Consider the following 20740-nt stretch of genomic DNA (forward strand, 5'->3'; position numbering starts at 1 on the left):
AAGTTTCTATCACAATAATCACTCGAGAAAGAAAGAAATTAGTGTGTGGGCACTTTTAAACACGACAACTCAAGAACAAGTCTCAAAGTCGAAGAGCTAAAACACTAGGTCAAATGTGGACCTAGGTTCCAAAACAAAAGTGAAAGAAAACTCAGAGAGAGAGAGAGAGAGAGAGAGAGAGAGAGAGAGAGAGAGAGAGAGAGAGAGAGGATGGGCGGCCAAGCTAGAGAGAGAAACTCTCAATCTCTAAAACTTTGGAATGAATAAAATGATAGGAATGATGGCTCTATTTATAGGAGAGGGTTTACCTTCAATAAGGTAGTTTCCTCTTCTATAGAATATCACATATTCATGTGCAAATATTTCCCTTTTTCTATCCAAGTCACACGGCCAACAAGGGCCTTCATGACTCCTTGGATTTCTTTCCTCTTTTATCCTTTGTTGAGATCCTTGCTTGTTTGGCCGATTTCCTTAACTTCCTCATAGAGGAAATTTGTTTCCTCTTTTTCTTTTGGCAAGTATCTTGATACATCAATGCATAAAATAATCTCTATTTTTTCTTTGGGTTCGGCGGCAAGAAGGTCTTCTAGAAGGTGTTTCTAGATTTTTCTTCACTTGTTCATGACAACATAAGAAAATGTCCATTAAGAATTTTCAAGTAAAATTCTATGAAATGAAATTAATCCACATGGTCCAATGAACTTGTTATGGCCGAGTGATAATATGTCATCATATGACAATGTCAACAAATTTATTGACATTCATTTCATCCTATGTCCAAAAAGACAAAAATACCATTTTGATAATTTTCATAAAACTTGCCTCGTTCTTGCTTTGACTTAGCTTCTAGTTTAACTATTCCTACTCGATATGATTTGTGATAGTGACCTCATGGATCCAAATGAACAAAACTTGAGCTAACATACTTGGACTCAAAAGTTCACAAACCTTTTCCAAGTTTTGCTTAATGTCAACTGACTCCACTAAAGAGTTAGACACTTAGAATCTCTCGATTCAAATGAATTTATTTTCTACTCAAGAATTAAACTAAATTGTGATGAGTGGATCCACTGGATATTATCTATGTATACCCTTCATGAATATCATCAGTTAGTCGAGATTTATAAAATTACCATTTTACCCTTCTAGCTGTTATTTCCTCAACTCCTTTGTCGGTTGTGAATAAGTTAGAAACAATGTATTGACGAGGAGCTAACAAGTCACATTGATTCATCCAAAAGAGTCAAGACTCAATATGGACACTGGCCAGTTCATTTATTCACATTCCAAGGAACAAAGCATGAGGTGATACACATTGCATTTCAGCAATCTTGTACATGAATTCCATATCTATGAGAACTTCACAAAGTTACTCATGACATCTTCATAACTTAGTACTTCACCAATATGTCCTGTTAAGAATCACATAGTGAATCCGAACTCTGACTTTCTCAAATGAGAATACGTAAGCTATGAAATGGCATGTCTCATTTCAGGATTGAGGTAAGCATGATGCAATTCATACGTACTGACCTCGAGACATAAGAGGTAAATGGTTTGTTTTTATCTTGTCTCTAGAAGTGCAGTTGTCAATTCAGTACCTTCGGAAGATACCTAGAAGAACTATAGAGTCTCCAACTCACAATGTCCCATAACAAGACATTATAGATTCTTCTAACAATCGTACTGAGATCAATAGTCCTTTGATCATTAGATTGCGAATATATTGTCGTAAGCAAACCATGAAGAGTTTTCGTGCAAATCTATATTTGTCTCTTCATGTGTTGTTAGGTTTGTTTATGGACCAAAGACTAAGGTTTTATCATAAAGATTCAGACAGGGAAGAATGAATGAACGTTTCAACTTTTTATTAATGAATAACCAATTACAAGCAAGAGTCTTCGTGAGACTTTATTACATCAAATGTACATAAGTAAAGACTACAACTCTTCTTGTGGGCACCATTGACAACAAACTCCCACTTGACTCAAAGAAGATGTGTGTAGTCCTTCATACCTAATCCCTCCCGATGCTGGTCGAAGACCTTATTCGTTAGGGCCTTGGTGAATGGATCTGCTAGTTTGTCTATCATTGAGATCTTCTTCACCTCCACATCTCCGCGCTGCACGATCTCTCGAATCAAATGATATTTCCTCTCAATATGTTTAGAGCGCTTATGGCTTCGAGGTTCCTTTGAGTTAGCGACAGCCCCACTATTATCACAATAAAGGATCATGGGCTTGTCGAGGTTTGGAACAATTTCCAAATACTTAAGGAATTTTCAAAGCCATACAGGCTCTTTGGATGCTTCACAAGCAGCCACATATTCTGCTTCCATTGTGGAGTCAGCAATGCAAGATTGCTTAACACTCCTCCACACAACAGCTCCACCATTAAGGATGAACACAGATCCTGAAGTGGATTTCCTGTAATCCTTATCTACTTGAAAATCGAAGTCAGTATATCCCGTCATAATCAGGTCAGTACCTAAATATGTAAGCATCAAGTTCCTAGTTCTTCGAAGATACTTAAGAACATGCTTAACAAAGAATGGCTCTTCTTTAAGAAAAAGAGAGCATTACCAATTATACTAACAATAAAATCTCTTTGAAATTAAAGTTGCAGCATTGTTAAGGACCTCTTTTTTTGTTCTTCGTAAAATATTTGCACCTAGGTCCCCGGAGGATTTTGTACGTCTCCTTGACATGTGTAATGTTTACTGGAGTCAGTTGGTCAAATGTTCATTTTATTTCTTTATGAGATGGTGATGGAAGGGCATGAGAGGAACTAGCTCAAAGATCTCAAGTCCACCACCGGATATATCAAACATGTCGTGTAACTTCCCATTTGATATTAATCGACAAGTAGACGCTTTTGTTCCCTTTATTGCTGTGTCGTGCCGCTCTGAATGATTGCCTGATTGTTGGCTTGTTACACTGATATCTGATGGCTAATCGTTATCTCTTTACCGTCAAATAGGCTGACTTGCTAGCGAAGCGCCGCAAGTGCCGCACGTCTCGACTAAATATCCAGTGAAATTTGTTAGCCTGTGATAGTTGGTATCAAAGTCATAAAGAGAAGCATTGGAAGAACAAGATGGCCACAAAGATCCATAAATACTCAATGACTCTATGCACTACAACATTGCATTGGGAGCATTGATGCGATTGAATAAAGACTCCACGACTTACAAGAAAACTTGTGAGCCATCCATGTTGAATCACTAAGTCAAAGGGTGAGGCCGCTTGAGGATGCATTGCGAAAGACAGAATCCCTCCGCCCCGCCGTTGATGAATCTGAGACTAAGCTGAAGTCAATCATCGAGCGTCTTCCTAAATCGAACAAGCAAAGCGTTCACCTTGGCACGCAACCGTTGAATCAAATGTGCTCAACTTTTCCAAGAGAGTTGAGATCATCGCTAAACAAATACTCAACTTAGAGCAAAAGGACAACGATATTGGCCATTTTCGTTCGGTTGTCTGCTTGCAAGGTGGATAAACTCGTTAACCCATGTTTTATACTGCAAGCTCAACCTCTCATTCTCGGTAACCCAATCTCTACTTGGATTAGACATTGATTTCGCTGAACAAGAAAGACAACGAGAATTATTAATTAACATTGAAAGTCCGATCTTACTAAAGGACCGAGAGCGAATTTAGAAGGAATGAGAGCGAGACATTGAAAGGTATCTTATTTTTTTAAAATGGATTGTAGAAATTGTGGGAAAGATACTAAAGCGCCTCAAAATCCTGGAAACAATCCTGGAAAAACGGATTGTTTTTGAAAATGGACAGTTTCTAGTGGATTTCGATTCTAATTGGTTCAAAACTCTACCGAAGTTTTGGCAGAGTTTCCCCTATAATATTGTTAAACCAAAAACCTGCAAACTACTTTAAAAACATTTAAAATCCATCCAGAAACTATCATATTAATTAACTAAGTCCTAAACCGAGCCTCCGTTGCTCGGTCACAACATTTTATCAATGAAAACTATAAAACAATCACTCAGTAATTAATTAATTACGATATCATAAACAACTAATCTAATAGAATAGTTTAAACAATTAACCAATTTCAATCTTAATTAAACTAACATTTAAAATTTAAAATTAGTTACATAACCAATTTCATTATTAAGTACAAAGTGTTGACAATTAAACTACAAATTAATTAGTTAACTAAACTAACAACTTATTAACCAATTTGATTTCCATTACAATTTCAATTTCTAAATAATATTTAATCTAAACTTTTACAATTACAATTAATTTCAACTAAACATTAACCTAAGCATATTACTAAACTAATTATAAACACTATATATATTAACAATTATAATTACATTAATTAATACATGTTACTAAACTAATTATAAATACTATATATATTAACAACTATAATTACATTAATTAATACATGTTAACAATCAAAATCAAACTAAACATACTAACAATTTATTTGATTTGAAACATAAATACTAAACTACTAAACACATATAGAATTTGAAACTAAACATACTAAATTACTAATTAAAACTAATTAATATTTATTAATACTAATTATATATGCTAATTAAAACATACTAAATTACTAATTAAAACATACTAAACCATTTAAAGTTTTTTTCTTCTTCATATATATATATATAATACTAATTATTAATATATATATATATATATACAAAAAAATAACCTTAGGCGGAGGAGAGGACTGGCGGGGAGGACCGGCGCGGAGGAGCGAAGGCGGAGGAGAGGACTGGCGAGGAGGAGCGGCTGCGGAGGATCTGCGCGGAGGACCGGCGCGGAGGAGAGGACAGGCGCGGAGGAGCGGCTGCGGAGGAAAAGACCGACGGAGGAAGAGAAAACCGGTCTGAGGAGGAGCGGCGCGCGGACTTGGACGTCGGAGAAGGCAAAAAAAACTCCAGGTGGTGGCTCGGAGAAGAGAGAGGGAGGAGATGGTGGTTGCTCAGAGAAGAGAGAGGGAGGGAGATGGTAGTGGCTCGGAAAAGAGAGAGGGAGTGAGATATATGGTGGTGGCTCGCAAAGGGAGGGAGAGAGGGAGGGAGAGTCGGAGTTTGAGAGATAGAGGCTGTGAAGAAGTGAAGAAGATGAAGAAGATGAAGCTGAGTTTATAAACTAACCCTAGTAATCAGGTGCGACAAGTCGCACCTGATACTCAAATAGGTGCGACTAGTCGCACCTAAAAAATTAATCGGTGCGACTAGTCGCACCTGAAAGTAAAAGAAAAATCTAAAAATTAATTCCACATCAGACCAATGAAAAAAATGAGGGGGAGAAGTTGAGCGCCTAATTTTTTTTAGACTTTCAGGTGCGACTAGTCGCACCTGAAAGTTTTCAAAACTATTGGGTGCGACTGTTGTCAATGGTGCCCACAAGAAGAGTTGTAGTATTTATATTGTACATTTGATGTAATAAAGTCTCATGAAGACTCTTGCTTGTAATTGCTTATTCATTAATAAAAAGTTGAAACGTTCATTCATTCTTCTTTGTCTGTTTGAAGCTTTATGATATAACATTAGTCTTTATTCCATAAACAAACTAAACAACTTACGAAGAGACAAATGTAGATTTGCATGAACAAACTCTTCGTAGTTTGCTTAAAACGATATATTCGCAATCTAAAGGTCAAAGGACTATTGACCTCAGTATGATTGTTAGAAGAATCTATGATGTCTGGTTATGAGGCATTGAGAGTTGGAGACTATATAGTTCTTCTAGATATCTTCCGAAGGTACTGAATTGACCAGTGCACTTCTAGAGACAAGATAAGAACAAACCATTTAACCTCTTATGTCTCGAAATCACTACGTATGAATTGTATCGTGCTTACCTTAATCCTGAAATGAGACATGCCATTTCACACCTTACGTATTCTCATTTGAGAAAGTCAGAGTTCGGACTCACTATGTGATTCCGAACAAGGCCTATTGGTGAAGTACTAAGTTGTGAGAATGTCATGAGTAACTTTGTGAAGTTCTCATAGATATGGAATTCATGTACAAGATTGCTGAAATGCAATGTATATCACCTCATGCTTTGTTCCTTGGAGTGTGAATAAATGAACTGGCCAGTGTCCAAATTGAGTCTTGACTCTTTTGGATGAAACAATGTGACTTGTTAGCTCCTCGTCAATACATTGTTTCTAACTTATTCACAAGCGACAAAGGAGTTGGGGAAATAACAGCTAGAAGGGTAAAATGGTAATTTTGTAAATCCCGACTAGCTGATGATATTCATGAAGGGTAAACACTGATAATATTCTGTGGATCCACTCACTACAATTAGGTTGAATTCTTGAGTAGAAAATAAATTCATTTGAACCGAGAGATTTTCAATGTCAACTCTTTAGTGGAGTCAGTTGATATTAAGCTAAACTTGGAAAAGGTTTTGTGAACTTTTGAGTACAAGTGTTTAGCTCAAACTTTGTTCATTTGGATCCATGAGGTCACTGTCACGAATCACATCGAGTAGGAATAGTTAAACTGGAAGCTAAGTCAAAACAAGAACGAAAATTGTCAAAATGGTATTTTTGTCTTTTGAGACATAGGATGAAATGAATGTCAATAAATTTTTTTGACATGGTCATTTGATGACAAGTAACACTCGGCCAAAATTAGATTTATTGGGCCTTGTGGATTAATTTCATTTCATAAGAATTTTATTGAAAATTCTTAATGGGCATTTTTCATATTGTCATGAACAAATGGAAAAGCATGTAGAAGGCCTTTCTAGAATGATGTTAGGCACCCAACATACCCAAAGAAAGAGAGAATATTTTGTGCATGAATTTATGAAGATACTTGCCAAAAGAAAAAGAGGAAACAAATTTCCCATGCATGCATAGGGAATTTCGGCCAAGGCAACCAAGAGAGAAACAAAAGAGGAAACTAATCCCTTGGGGATTTGCATGAGTTGGGCTCCTATTTTGGAGGAATGGGTAATAAGGGATTGCTCATAAAGGCTTGGAAAATAAGAGGAAACTACTTCTTTCCAAGGCCAACCCTTCTCCTATAAATACCCCACCTCATTCCTCTCATTTCATTCATCCAACATAAGTTAGAGATTGAGAGACTCTCTCTCTAGACATTGTTGGCCGACTCCTCTCTCTCTCTCTCTCTCTCTAGTCAATTTTGTTTTTGTTTTGGAACCTAGGTCCTCATTTGACCTAGTGTTTTAGCTCTTCGACTCTAAGACTTGTTCTTGAGTCGTCGTGTTTAAAAAGTGCCCACACACTAATTCCTTTTTCTCTCGAGTGATTTAGTGATAGAAACTTTCGTGGTTGCTTGAGTTGCCGAGGAAGGAAGAGAGACGTGATGCGAGGGGAGACGAACGTTGCAGCCTTTTCCAAAAGCGTCTCAACGTTCAAGCTTCTAAAAAGGTTAGTAATCTTTAAATGCTCATATTAGTTTTTATTTACATGTGCTTGCTCTTTGTCTAGGTTAGTAAAAACTGTTTTACTTGTAAAAGAAAATTTTTAAAATTCTGCCGCTTACCGAAGCGTTAAACTTTTTCTTAAACCCTAGATCAATTCCAACAAATGGTATCAGAGCTATGGTCAAAGATATGCATGTACATGTAATTAAAATTATGAGCTTGAAAATCGTTTTCGAAAGTGTACTAATTTTGTGACAAGTTAGAATTGTTTTCTTAGATTTTTTTTTAATTTATTGTTCTTGCCTTTAAATTAAAAATCATGTTGATTTTCTATGAGTTTGGGATGATATTAGAACACATTAGAATCAGTTCTAAAAGTTTTTAATTTTTTATATTAAAAAACGTGTTTTTAAGTTTGAGAAAATTTCGAGTAAATTTTTGTGACTAATTATATTGTCTTGCTAGTTTCTTTTATTTACTTGAATCGTTTTATGCTTGTTGTTATTTCTTTTATATCATATTATTACCTTGCTAATAAAATACAAATAAAAGCTTTCACAACTTCATAAAACGTTCCGTTACACTCGATTCTTTTTCGCACCTAAAAAGACCGAACTTTAATTATTTTTTTTTCTTTGAGCTGGAGTAAAATCCGCAGTAAAAGTGGCATAACTCTCTGATCAGAAATCGAAATTTAATTATTCTAGAATCAAATTAAAGGTCTATCTGTCGTCTTTCCAATGCCACCGGTTTTGGATCAAAAGGACATCGGAGCCGCTAGTTATGGCGATCTTACTCCGAGGTGCACGGCTGTTCCGAAAGTCCAGTTTTTTAGAATTTCGGATTTTCAGCCCCACTACCATGAGTTATAGAACTCTAATGAGAAAATTTTCTTGAGAAAAATGTTTTTCATAAGATTATAAACATGATGTGTAAGATTAAAATGTTTTGATTTTTGAAAGTTTAATTGAAACTGAATTTTTTTACAAAACTAGTTTGAATTTTGAAAAACCGTTTTCGTTTTCAAACTTGAAAATATTTTGTCATCGAAATCAAATAAGTTTTCAAAATGTTTTCAAAACTATATCTATATCACATATGTTCAAAATCTATAAGCTCTTGAAAATTTAAGTGGGAGGTCTCCTTGTAGACAAGCCGAAAAATAAAAAGATGTGTAATCTCAAACTTTCAAGTGTTCGAGTGAGTTGAAGTTCACACTTCCCTCATGCACTTTCCCGAAATAGAAAATAGGAAAAGATCCGAGTATGTCACTTGTGCCTTTAGGCACTAACACTTCTCTGAACATGAATAACTAGGATTCTTTTCTAGTTGTCCGCTCTATCGCTCTATAACTAGGAAAACCGTTTCCGAACTTATAAGAGTCGATGAACCAACTCTAAAAACTAAGTGTGAGGGTTATATTTGTTGTTTGTAACCCACGATCCCCAACACTAATGAAAAGTGAAATTGTCGCTAGACTAAGAGTCACCCTCGTGGCCCTCTCTTAAATGAGAGTACTCAAGGGCGCTTTGCACTGATCATTGCTCAATGAGCTAAATCCGAAAGTGAGACAATGAGACAAGACCTCCCCTCGGCGGATTGTTTTTCAAAGTCAATATTTTAGAATAAGTGGTTGGTTACACACTTAGACTCAATCCCTAGTAATCCTCCCTCGAGGCCCTGCGAAAAGATGTGAGTGATCATACCAATTTAAAAGGAGGCTGGTCAAAATTGGTGTATTGACATCTTGGCTAAGCATTAGTGATGTGTCAAGATGCATTTATAAGTAAATGACACATCATTAATGCTTAGCCAAGATGTCAATACACCAATTTTGACCAGCCACCTTTTAAATTGGTTTGATCACTCACATCCTTTCGTAGGGCCTCGAGGGAGGATTACTAGGGATTGAGTCTAAGTGTGTAACCAACCACTTAGTCCAAAAGATTGACTTTGAAAAACAATCCGCCGAGGGGAGGTCTTTTCTCATTGTCTCACTTTCGGATTTAGCTCATTGAGCAATGATTAGTGCAAAGCGCCCTTGAGTACTCTCATTTAAGAGAGGGCCACGAGGGTGACTCTTAGTCTAGCGACAATTGCACTTTTCATTAGTGTTGGGGATCGTGGATTACAAACAACAAGTATAACCCTCCCACTTAGTTTTTGGAGTTGGTACATCGACTCTAATAAGTTCGGAAACGGTTTTCCTAGTTATAGAGCGATAGAGCGGACAACTAGAAAAGAATCCTAGTTATTCATGTTCAGAGAAGTGTTAGTGCCTAAAGGCACAAGTGACATACTCGGATCTTTTCCTATTTTCTATTTCGGGAAAGTGCATGAGGGAAGTGTGAACTTCAACTCACTCGAACACTTGAAAGTTTGAGATTACACATCTTTTTATTTTTCGGCTTGTCTACAAGGAGACCTCCCACTTAAATTTTCAAGAGCTTATAGATTTTGAACATATGTGATATAGATATAGTTTTGAAAACATTTTGAAAACTTATTTGATTTCGATGACAAAATATTTTCAAGTTTGAAAACGAAAACGGTTTTTCAAAATTCAAACTAGTTTTGTAAAAAAATTCAGTTTCAATTAAACTTTCAAAAATCAAAACATTTTAATCTTACACATCATGTTTATAATCTTATGAAAAACATTTTTCTCAAGAAAATTTTCTCATTAGAGTTCTATAACTCATGGTAGTGGGGCTGAAAATCCGGAATTCTAACAAACTGGACTTTCGGAACAGCCGTGCACCTCGGAGTAAGATCGCCATAACTGGCGGCTCCGATGTCCTTTTGACATGAAACCGGTGGCATTGGATAGAGGACAGACAGAGCAGAGAGTTATGCCAGTTTTATTGCGGGTTTTACTCCATCTCGAAGAAAAAGAAATAATTAAAGCTAGGTCCTTTTTAGGTACGAAAAAGTATCGAGTGTAACGGAACGTTTTAGGATGTTGTTAAAGATTTTATTTGTGTTTTATTAGCAAGGTAATAACATGGTATAAAAGAAATAACAACATGCATAAAACGATTCAAGTAAATAAAAGAAACTAGCAAGACAATATAACTAGTCACAAAATTACGAGAAATTTTCTCAAACCTTTAAAACACGTTTTGCAATATAAAAAATTAAAAACTTTTAGAACTGATTCTAATGTGTTTTAAAAACATCCCAAACTCATAGAAAAACAACATGATTTTTAATTTAAAGGCAAGAGCAATAAATTAAAAAAAATCTAATAAAACAATTCTAACTTGTCACAAAATTAGTAAACTTTCGGAAACGATTTTCAAGCTCATATTTTTAAATACATGTACATGCATATCTTTGACTATAGCTCTGATACCATTTGTTGGAATTGATCAACGATTTAAGAAAAAGTTTAACGCTTTGTTAAGCGGCGGAATTTTAAAAATTTTCTTTTACAAGTAAAACAGTTTTTACTAACCTAGACAAAGAGCAAGCACATGTAAATAAAAACTAATATGAGGATAGAAGTTTACTAACCTTTATAGACGCTTGAACGTTGAGAAGCGTTTGGAGTGTGTTGGCACTTTTAAACACTACATCTTAAGAACGAGTCTTGAAGTCGCAGAGCCAAACACTAGGTCAAATGAGGACCTAGGTGCCAAAACAAAAATCGAAAATTAACTAGAGAGAGAGAGAGAGGAGTTCGGCCAAGTTCTAGAGAGAGAGTCTCTCAAATCTCTTAAACTTGGCCAAGTTTATGAGACACTCTCTCTCTAGACATTGTTGGCCGACTCCTCTCTCTCTCTGTCTCTAGTCAATTTCGTTTTTGTTTTGGCACCTAGGTCCTCATTTGACCTAGTGTTTTAGCTCTTCGACTCTAAGACTTGTTCTTGAGTTGTCGTGTTTAAAAAGTGCCCACACACTAATTCCTTTTTCTCTCGAGTGATTTAGTGATAGAAACTTTCGTGGTTGCTCGAGTTGCCGAGGAAGGAAGAGAGACGTGCTATGAGGGGAGACGAACGTTGCAACCTTTTCCAAAAGCTTCTCAACGTTCAAGCTTCCAAAAAGGTTAGTAATCTTTAAATGCTCATATTAGTTTTTATTTGCATGTGCTTGCTCTTTGTCTAGGTTAGTAAAAACTGTTTTACTTGTAAAAGAAAATTTTTAAAATTCCGCCGCTTACCGAAGCGTTAAACTTTTTCTTAAACCTTAGATCAATTCCAACCGCGACTAGTCGCACCCAATTAGGTGCGACTTTTAGGTGCGACAAGTCGCACCTAATGCCCTTCCGCACCAGAAAGGCTTATTTGTAGTAGTGATAGCCCCAAGGACGATAAGCCTTTCGTTAGCACGAATGCTCGTTTCCTTGAGGAGGACTTTATGAAAGATGTAAAACCTAGAAGCAAAATTGTGCTTGAAGAAAAGTTGGGTGAGGAAGCTTCTACCTCATTTATAAGAACTGTTCTTATCCCAACTGAAACACAACCTAACTCATCAGAACCTCGTCAAGTAGTACTTCGACGTAGTGAGAGGGCTTCTCAAAAGCCTAACAGGTACATGTCTTATGGAGACACTCTCGTAGCCGTCTCTGACATGGATGATCCTATTTCCTATAGCCAAGCGATGGCTTATTTTGAATCAAACCTTTGGCTTGATGCCATGAAAGTTGAAATGCACTCGATGTATGTCAACAAAGTCTGGAAACTTGTAGACCTTCCTGGAACTTCACAAAAAGATAAAAAATTTGAATTTTCTGTCATAGAGGGAATTATGACACAAATCAATTGAGCTTGCTAAATCTCTATATATTGAAGAGATAAATTTGCACGAAAACGTAATACAACATTACCGAACAAAATGCATCGGAGGTGGGTAAAGTTTTCGTTGGAAAAGTGAGAACGCTGACACTATTGAATTGCATCATCTCAAGAAAGAAAGAAAATTGTTTTTCATTGGATTGCAGTTTGCCAACGATGAGGCACGTAATCAGATGATCACTTTAAGGCCATGGTGTTTCAATGGGAATTAGGGCTATGCTACTAGAGCGTTGGCCGAATTCAAAGAACTGGCGTGGTGGGACTGCTCCTTCTCCTTCTGGTCTTTATCTATGAGGTTCCAATGAAGGCTAGGTCGGAGAAGAAAATTACAAGGCTAGCAGAGCCATGTGGTACAATTGTCGAGTTCCAATGTGATTATAACTTCAAGTCGGACTTGAAACATTTCTTTGGGTGCAAATTCAAGGTGTAGCTATCGCGACTAATTGCAATCAATATAGATTTCTTTCAAATACGAGAGGTTAATGCTAGTTGCAATCACTACGGCCATGTTCGACACAAACATGACGAGTGTGATTGACCATGGGTGACGGTCAAGGATATTGAGGGCAACTAGAAAAAAAAATTGGGGACCAAGACTGAGGGACGAAGACCTGCAAATTTCTATCTTTAGTGGTGGGTGGTCGATGGAGTCGTCTTCATCAAAAAATTTGAAGTCATGAAAGATGAACGTTAAATAAACCTTGAATCATGAAAGAAAGCGGTCGAGTTCTGAGAATGCGAAAGGCAATCATTTTGGGTTATCTTTTAGGAGTCAAAAGGAAGATGAAGTTTCCATGACTACTCTTATTCGCCAACGACACCAGACAAGTAGTATAATTACAGTTAAATCCTTAAGAAATAGATCAGCGATACGTTTCGAGGCTGAAGGTACAATGTCGTTTCCCTCCACAGTGTTAGAAAATGAGCCAAGTGAAGATACCATAAATGAGAGCTCATTGGGCCATCCATGTATTTCACGAGGTCTGGTCTCTAATTGAATTCACTACCCACTCATTTTTTCCGTGACTTATAAAAAACTTAGCACACATACTCTTAAACTTAGCGTTGAGACGAGGAACACCCGTTCAATACTTACTAACCCTAAATCGTATGTATTAGATTTGTCACAAACCAAAGGTGAGGACTAAGAGACGTGAAAGATCGACCGGTCAAAGAGTAAAGCCATTACCGGAAAGATGATGGTGATACTGGGTAGGGTTGGCGTGGAATAGAAAAAAACACGCGGTCCATCTCAAGTATTTGGGCTATCCAACAAATCTCATGAGGTACGTAGTGTTGTAGTTCCAGAGTAAAAAAACCGGTGGATGTGTAAGTGATGGATCAACAAGAGAGAGGTGCCAATGTCCTTAATGGTTTCTATAGATGTGGATGGAGTTAATGATTTTTCTAGTGATTTATAAACAAATCTTGTAGAGCAAAGTCGCAAAGACAAAGACAAAGACGAAGATTGTCTACTCGAGAAGGGAGCAAGGAGTCATATGCGGGGAACAAGTTCAGGAAGACATTGATTTCAGAAAGACCTCCATAGTGATCCTTAATTTAATAAAAGTCTTCTTAGATAACGAGTTAGAAGAATTTGCATTTTTTGGAATTCGTGACTCTACGTTGTTAATTTATTATTAAGTTGAGTATATTTGTTATGATTCTTTTCCACACTTAATAATTAATTAGATTGTGATCTGAATTAAAATTAGAGCAATTAAGCTAAATAGCCTCCTGAAAATGGCCAATTTATTTTTAGCCAACGTTCTGTAAATAAGTGGTAAATAGACAGGATGATTTATTTACAACAAATATTGGCCGAGTTTACCCTCACATTTTCCCGCCCACTATCTTCCGGGTCATTAATCAAGATCAGCTCTAATATTTAGATATTAATGCAAGCGAAAATCGAGGAGTAATTAAAAGAGGCAGATGCGTTCACATTACCACACGCAACTGCTCAAATAAATTTTTTCAAAAAAAAAAGGAGCCCCAAAAAATCGCGAAGAGGAACTGCTGAAATTTGAACCGGAAAAATAAGAGTCAACTCCTTTATTTACAATCGAAACCGAAACCCAGAGGAGGAAGCGCTGACGAAGAAGAAGAACAGAGGTTAGTAAATAAATCAAAAATACGATTTTGTTTCGTTCATTTTTTTATAAGTGGCTTTGCATGTCTATGAAATCGACAATATTTACAAAATCGCTGTGGTATAGAACAATGGCGAAGAAATCCCCCTCAAAGGCAAAAAAACAACCTGAAAAGAGCCAAGAAAAGGGGAATAAATCAAGTCGAGGAAAAACAAATGCAAGAAGGGTAAGTTTTTTGTGCCGATCTTTTATTTTCATTGTCGATAATGTTAATAAACTTGAAGAATTCAAACTTATGTTTTAAATCATAATAAATGTATTTAGGGTACTGACCGCTTGATTATAATTTGAGAATTACAACGATATGATATTGGGCTGAATGTAAATGGTTACGAATTTGTGGTTGTTCGAAATACATATAATGAGTTCATGTTGTAAATATTAGCGTTGTGTACATAAGGTTGTAAATAATAGCGTTGTGTAAATAATGTTAATCTCTAATATATGAAATGAGATCTGGTTTAAATTTTTTGATGATTTGATTATTCTGTTTGTGTGTAGATAGGGGACATGATTGTAGAAATGAAGGACTGGGATTTAAAACAACAATCATTGTTCATTCATCATTCAACATCATTAAAACCCTCATGCCACTCCTAGAAACAGAATACCAACAGGAGCTGTTCGGTCGTGGGCCATTTGCTCATCTTCAACACCTTAAAGGCCATGTATATCCCAAAAAACTCGCTCATTTACTCGTGCTCAGTCAAGTAGAGTCCGGGAATGTTGATGAACTCCATTTCAATGTATGTGGAAACATATTGGTTTTCAATATTTATGACGTTGAGTTAATATCAGGTAAATGTTTTACTTCCGTAGTTGCTGAGAATATCAAAAATTATTTGAAAATTGTTGAGTTATTTACAGTTTAAGGAATGTTATTTACAGGGCTGAATTGCGAACGAGTGCCACGTATACACGACAAGCTACGCTCCGATAATCCTTTGAAGGATGAGTACTTCAAGGTGTCAGGAACACAACGTGCACAATTCTTACTTGGCATTCTCAGCGGCAAATTTGGAGGTACGGACGAAGAACGAGTGACACTTATTAACCTGGCCATACTAGAGACGATGATGCTGCCTAGGGAACGGCAAGCTAAAATTCCCGATGACCACTTAAAAATGGCCATTGACACATAATTATTCACAAGTTATCCGTGGGGCACGGTTAGCTTCAACGCTCTATGCCATTCCCTAAAGAAATCCAAAAACTATGCTGCTGAGAAAACAGGATTCAATATAGAAGGCTTCCTACATCCGTTAATTGCTTGGGCATATGAAGTCATTCCAGAGTTTGAAGCCCAAGGATATGCAACTCGTACAAAAGAAATGCCAATACCTCGACTCCTCAAGTGGAATTTCAATTACAGCCCAGAGTACGACGAACTGCAACAATATATCTTCGACAATGACACGGTACTTGAAATCATATTAGTAATCTCTAAGTTATTCTATATAATGTTAATAGTTGCTTGTAAATAATTGTTGCTTTGTTGTAGCTGCGCATTAATCCAGTAAATGCTACTGAAGAAGAACAAGATGCTGGGTACATAGAGCGAGTAGACGCTGTTAGTCCCAAGCCTGCCCCAAACTCTGTTCAAAAAGGAAAAGGAGTGGCTAGCAGTTCTAATGGTTTGGAAAGTGATACAACAATCAACTCCTCAGATGATGTTCATATGAAGTTGGAATACGCTCTCCAAACAATAGAAATGCTGAAGAAACGTGTCGAAGAGGCGCATGAAAAGTACGACACCTTATTGGATGTATTTCAAGTGTACATCCGTAAAGATTACAATGAAACAACACCACAACATCCCAGAAAAGAACAAGTAGTAATTTTGTAGTTATTTTTCCAATTAACAAATAAATAACAATTATATTACAGGTCTCAAGTGGTACAATGCATACTGAGACATCTGAAATTCCAAATCAAACTCCAATTGATGTTCAGGTACGATAAAGCCATTCCGTGTAAATAAGTAACAACATAACACTGAAATATGTGTTTAACCATCTCTACCCTTATGTCTAACAGGATACACCACCTACCAATCAACCCGGAGTAACCACACCTGTGCAAATCCCAACAACAAAAGAGGTACACTATACTAATTACATTGGTTAACATATAGTATAATATCGTAATGTGGTTATCAATTTACAGGTACCAGAAGTTAGGAATGTAGCAAAACCAAAGCCAACCCAAGTGACACTAACGAACATGGTATTACGTTGAGCATACTATTGACATAAACATTTGTTAGCATGCATGTTATTCACATGGTATTTACATTAAAGTTTTACTGTAATAATCTGTTAATGGTATACTTATTTACATCTTATTTACAGATGCTACGAAAAAGAGCTTCAAAAGTGGAGCCAACAATTCCTGATACTGTGTCTATGGTACAAAATATAATTTAATTGAAGTTACAAAAATGTCGTATAATTTACAGGCAGGTCGTTAACACATTTTTTATGGTAGGATATTTCACCACTACTTGGAATGGAAAAGGTAGCACGTTATAGTCCGGTACGTCAAATAAATATTACTTTGTAATATGGTGCAGTTAGATTAAGACTAACAATGACTTCTAACAGGATGATTTGCAGAAGCTACAAGATGATTGGGTTTTTACCGTAAATGATGTGTTGAATAGCATTCCTAACAAGTACGAATTTGAACAACTTCCACAGGTTGTTCAAGAGAGTGTGGCCCAGCAAGAAGTTCTGAACAAGCAAGTTTACAAACGCTTGAGAAAGAATGGCCAACCAATTCCAAAGCGAACGATGCCAACCACAAATCAGCCACCTCCAATAGTGACCGAAAATATCCAAACCCAAAGTGTTGACGTACACAACCCGCAGGTAATATTATCATGTTCTAAAATAATGTTAAAAATTGGTGACTTAATAGTTGTTAATTTATCATATTGTGATTATTTGTAAATTAACAGGTTGTTAACAAGGTCACCGATGATGGAAAGCAAAAAAAGATAGGAAGGACGTTGCCAAATCCACAGCCTGTCACACAACGTCCAAAGCGGACATGTAGGAAATCAGTGTTCACTACCTCACCATACGTCACCGAAACTAGAAGTAAGAGGACTGAAGAAGGAGGACCTAACAAAGAACCAGATGGCGAGAACAAGGATAACATGGCAGATGAAGAAAGCAGCCAACCATCTTTTGATATTGGAATTTGAAAATCTTTTATTTACTAAACTCTAGTATAATTGCTCCTAAGTTTTCTTTTGAAGAACATAGCTACTATGTCACCTTTGGCTACTGCATGAATGTTAATTAGCACATGACGCTAATTTTGGGTGTTAAGGTCATTGATAGAACCTCTTTTACGAATTAGATTGGAATATTTTGAGTATTGGCTACTATGTGGCCATATTTTAGCTTTTCAAATATATTAATGGAAGTCTTATTTACAAGCTATTTACATTTGCATATCGTGTCGAGTTCTGTTAATGTACTTCTTATTTACCATAAATTTACATTTTAAAAACCAGTTTAGTTAAGTCTATTTGAGTATAAGAAGTACAGAAATAAGTTATTTAATGAATAAACTAATGTCATAACAACATATTCAAAAATACATGTGCGTGTGCGGCTTTTATTACATGGATAGAAAATAATTCCCATGTTCTCAAGATTAACAATATGCATAAAACATCAAATGTTCAACAAATAAACAAGCAATTATTCAAATATCTCGAAAAATGTAAACAACACAAACTTCATCTAATTAACCAACTATCTTAGGCAACCCCTTTTGTTATGACCATTCTGGCCACATTTGCCACATCTTTGATTGTACGGGTGGAATTTTTCATGCTTCGACCGATACCTCTTCTCTTTTGGTCGCCCAGCTTGACGTTTATGAATGGGAGGCTTAATAACTTGAGCGTCAATAGGCAGCTCCCAGTCGCCTTCATGAGAAATAGGGAAAACATCTTTCTCATACGTAGCAGCGAAGTATTCTTGACTATAATATGCTGGCACAAAATCAATAGGACGTAAATTGTTCCTATATAAAGCCGCACACGCATGAGAACATGGAAAGTCTTCAAGCTGCCAATAACAACATGTGCAAGTTCTAAGAGAAACATCAACAACTCGGCGAATTGCCCCATCAACAACTTCAAATTCATTGTCGTTAATGGCATTAACCTGCAGTTGCATGTAAATAAATATTGTCAATGATTGTAGATTCAAAACTATAAATGGGTTAATAGCTTGTAAATAATAATATGCTGTTAATAGGTTGTAAATAATAATACAATTAACAGAAACTGGAAAAGATGTAACTCACATTCATAGATCGAGCCGCCTCCTGCGAATCAAAAAGTATCTTGAACCCAGTTCCTGTAAGTCATGATTGCATCTTTGGAATTAGCTCCCTCTTCTTGTGGATCCAATTTTGAATTAAACTTCTATAACTCAAAACAAGACATGCAACCGGCCAGCCTCTTGCTTCTCGCAAAACATCATTCAAACACTCAGAGATGTTTGTGGTCATAACATCGAACCTCTTCCCCGGAAACTTGCTCCTAGCCCACAGCTCTGGATCGGCTTTGAGAAGATACTTTTTGATTTTTACTTTGTTGTTGGAGAGTATATTAAGCCAATAATCAAACTCTCTTACAGAGTAGGCTTTAGCACATCTATAGAAAAGTGGCTGAATGTATGTTTTACCAAATTTTGCCTTCACATTACACCAAAGATGTTGCATGCATATAGCAAATTTCGCCTCCGGGAAAACATTGCCAACTGCCTTGTAAATTGACTTGTGCCTATCCGAAACAAAAACCAAGTCTTTTCGAACACCATACACAACTCGAAGATGATTCATAAACCAAGACCAAGATTTGTCATTTTCAGAATCCACAATACTAAAGGCTAATGGAAACAAATGATTATCACCATCTAGAGCAGTGGCCAAAAGTAATGTACCATAGGATTTGCCTTTCAAGAAAGTACCATCAACAGATATTACTGGGCGGCAAAATTGAAATCCTTGAACAGAAGCACCAAATGCCAAAAAGAAATACCTAAATGTCCCATCAGGTTCAATCTCGGTCACAGTATAAGACCCTGCAATACATAACATTTCAAAGTCTGTAAATAAGTCATTGATTTACAACAGGTTCATTATATAACCAGAAAAAGTCGAATCCATATTGTAAATGTATATAGTATTTACAGGCAACATTTATAGTAAATAAGCTGTAAATAAAAACCTGGATTTTTCTCTTTGATCATTTCACCAACTAGTGGTAAATGACTATATGACTCTTCAAAATCACCACGAAGATCCCTCAAAGCTTCTTTACGACCCTTCCATGCACGAAAATATGTTACCTCCACATTAAATCGAGTCCTCATAATTTCAGCCACACCGGAAGGCGTAATTTGATTTGCCAATGACCCGCGAAAATCATATTTGACGCATTTGCTAATAAGAAAAGACGATGCATGTTTATTCTTGTGCACAATAGATTTACCATAGCAAGTATGATCTTGAACATATGACCTTATGACCCATAATCCAGAATTCTTGCAAACCGACGCATTTAACTTCCAGGCACACTGCATATCCGAACAACCAATACTATAACGCGTTTTACTGGATCTTAACACCTTGAATTCAAAATTGTTGCGAACTGCAGTCATGCCAATAGCCATTTGAAGTACATCTTTGCGTCTAAATACGTTATTAACATTAATTTCAAAATTCATAGGAAAATTCCTCAAATCCGGTTCAACATACAAAATAATTTCTGCCGGAGGTTCTTCATGACTAGAAAGAGGCAATAAAGCTTTCGACGATTCATGGCATTGTTGCTCAAATAAATTCACTGAAAAAAGGGTAAACTTGCATGAGAAATCAATTACCAAAACTGCATAAAAATATCAAAGACACGTACCTGAATCAATTAGAGAAAAAGACGACCATTCATCCATGTTTTGGGACGATTTATTTTCAGGGACAAAATTTTTTTCAAACGTTGAAACCTGGAAAATAAAAAGTTGAACGACTATTGGCGGCCAAATTTATTTGAATAAGCGTTCACAAATAACAACTGAATATATTTTCAATAAATATAATTACTATTAACAGATATCCAGTATATTTTTTGTTACAAAATTAGAAACTAATTACCTAAAATGATGCGTTCATAATAACTGCATCCACGTTATAAAAAATATGCGTTCATAATAACTGCTTCCACGCTTTCAATAACTGCATCCACGATCAAAATAACTGCATCCACGTCTTCAATAATTTCGCCGTTTTGAATATTGAATAATTAAAACTTGTCGAATTTTTTTTCAAAATTCAAACATAAAAACTGCCTAAAATAAAAGTTACAAAATCGGTC

General features: G+C 36.2%; 2 protein-coding genes and 1 long non-coding RNA gene across 3 annotated transcripts; 2 read left to right on the forward strand and 1 right to left on the reverse strand.

Annotated features, from left to right (window-relative positions):
- Nucleotides 1–16247: 16247 nt before the first annotated feature.
- Nucleotides 16248–16563, forward strand: LOC149404834 (uncharacterized). Its single transcript, XR_016294128.1, has 3 exons — nt 16248–16296; nt 16381–16443; nt 16510–16563. It is a non-coding gene; the product is annotated as an uncharacterized LOC149404834 (long non-coding RNA).
- Nucleotides 16564–16610: 47 nt separating this feature from the next.
- On the forward strand, nt 16611–17551 carry LOC149404835 (uncharacterized). The gene is made up of 5 exons (XM_089607693.1): nt 16611–16628; nt 16695–16751; nt 16831–16878; nt 16947–17213; nt 17303–17551. The coding sequence occupies exons 1-5, from the start codon at nt 16611–16613 to the stop codon at nt 17549–17551; spliced, it is 639 nt and encodes a 212-aa protein (XP_089463819.1).
- A 559-nt stretch (nt 17552–18110) lies between these two features.
- On the reverse strand, nt 18111–20321 carry LOC149404836 (uncharacterized). The gene is made up of 8 exons (XM_089607694.1): nt 20285–20321; nt 20128–20215; nt 19998–20061; nt 19862–19946; nt 18805–19451; nt 18670–18690; nt 18443–18527; nt 18111–18352 (listed from the first exon to the last, which is right to left on the reverse strand). Exons 1-8 carry the CDS (start codon nt 20319–20321, stop codon nt 18111–18113), a joined length of 1269 nt encoding a protein of 422 aa, XP_089463820.1.
- Nucleotides 20322–20740: the final 419 nt, after the last annotated feature.

Source organism: Urtica dioica, chromosome 2 (assembly GCF_054948205.1).
Source record: "Urtica dioica subsp. dioica isolate 48M chromosome 2, U.dioica_male_clone48M_v1_H2, whole genome shotgun sequence".
Classification (NCBI taxonomy): domain Eukaryota; kingdom Viridiplantae; phylum Streptophyta; class Magnoliopsida; order Rosales; family Urticaceae; genus Urtica; species Urtica dioica.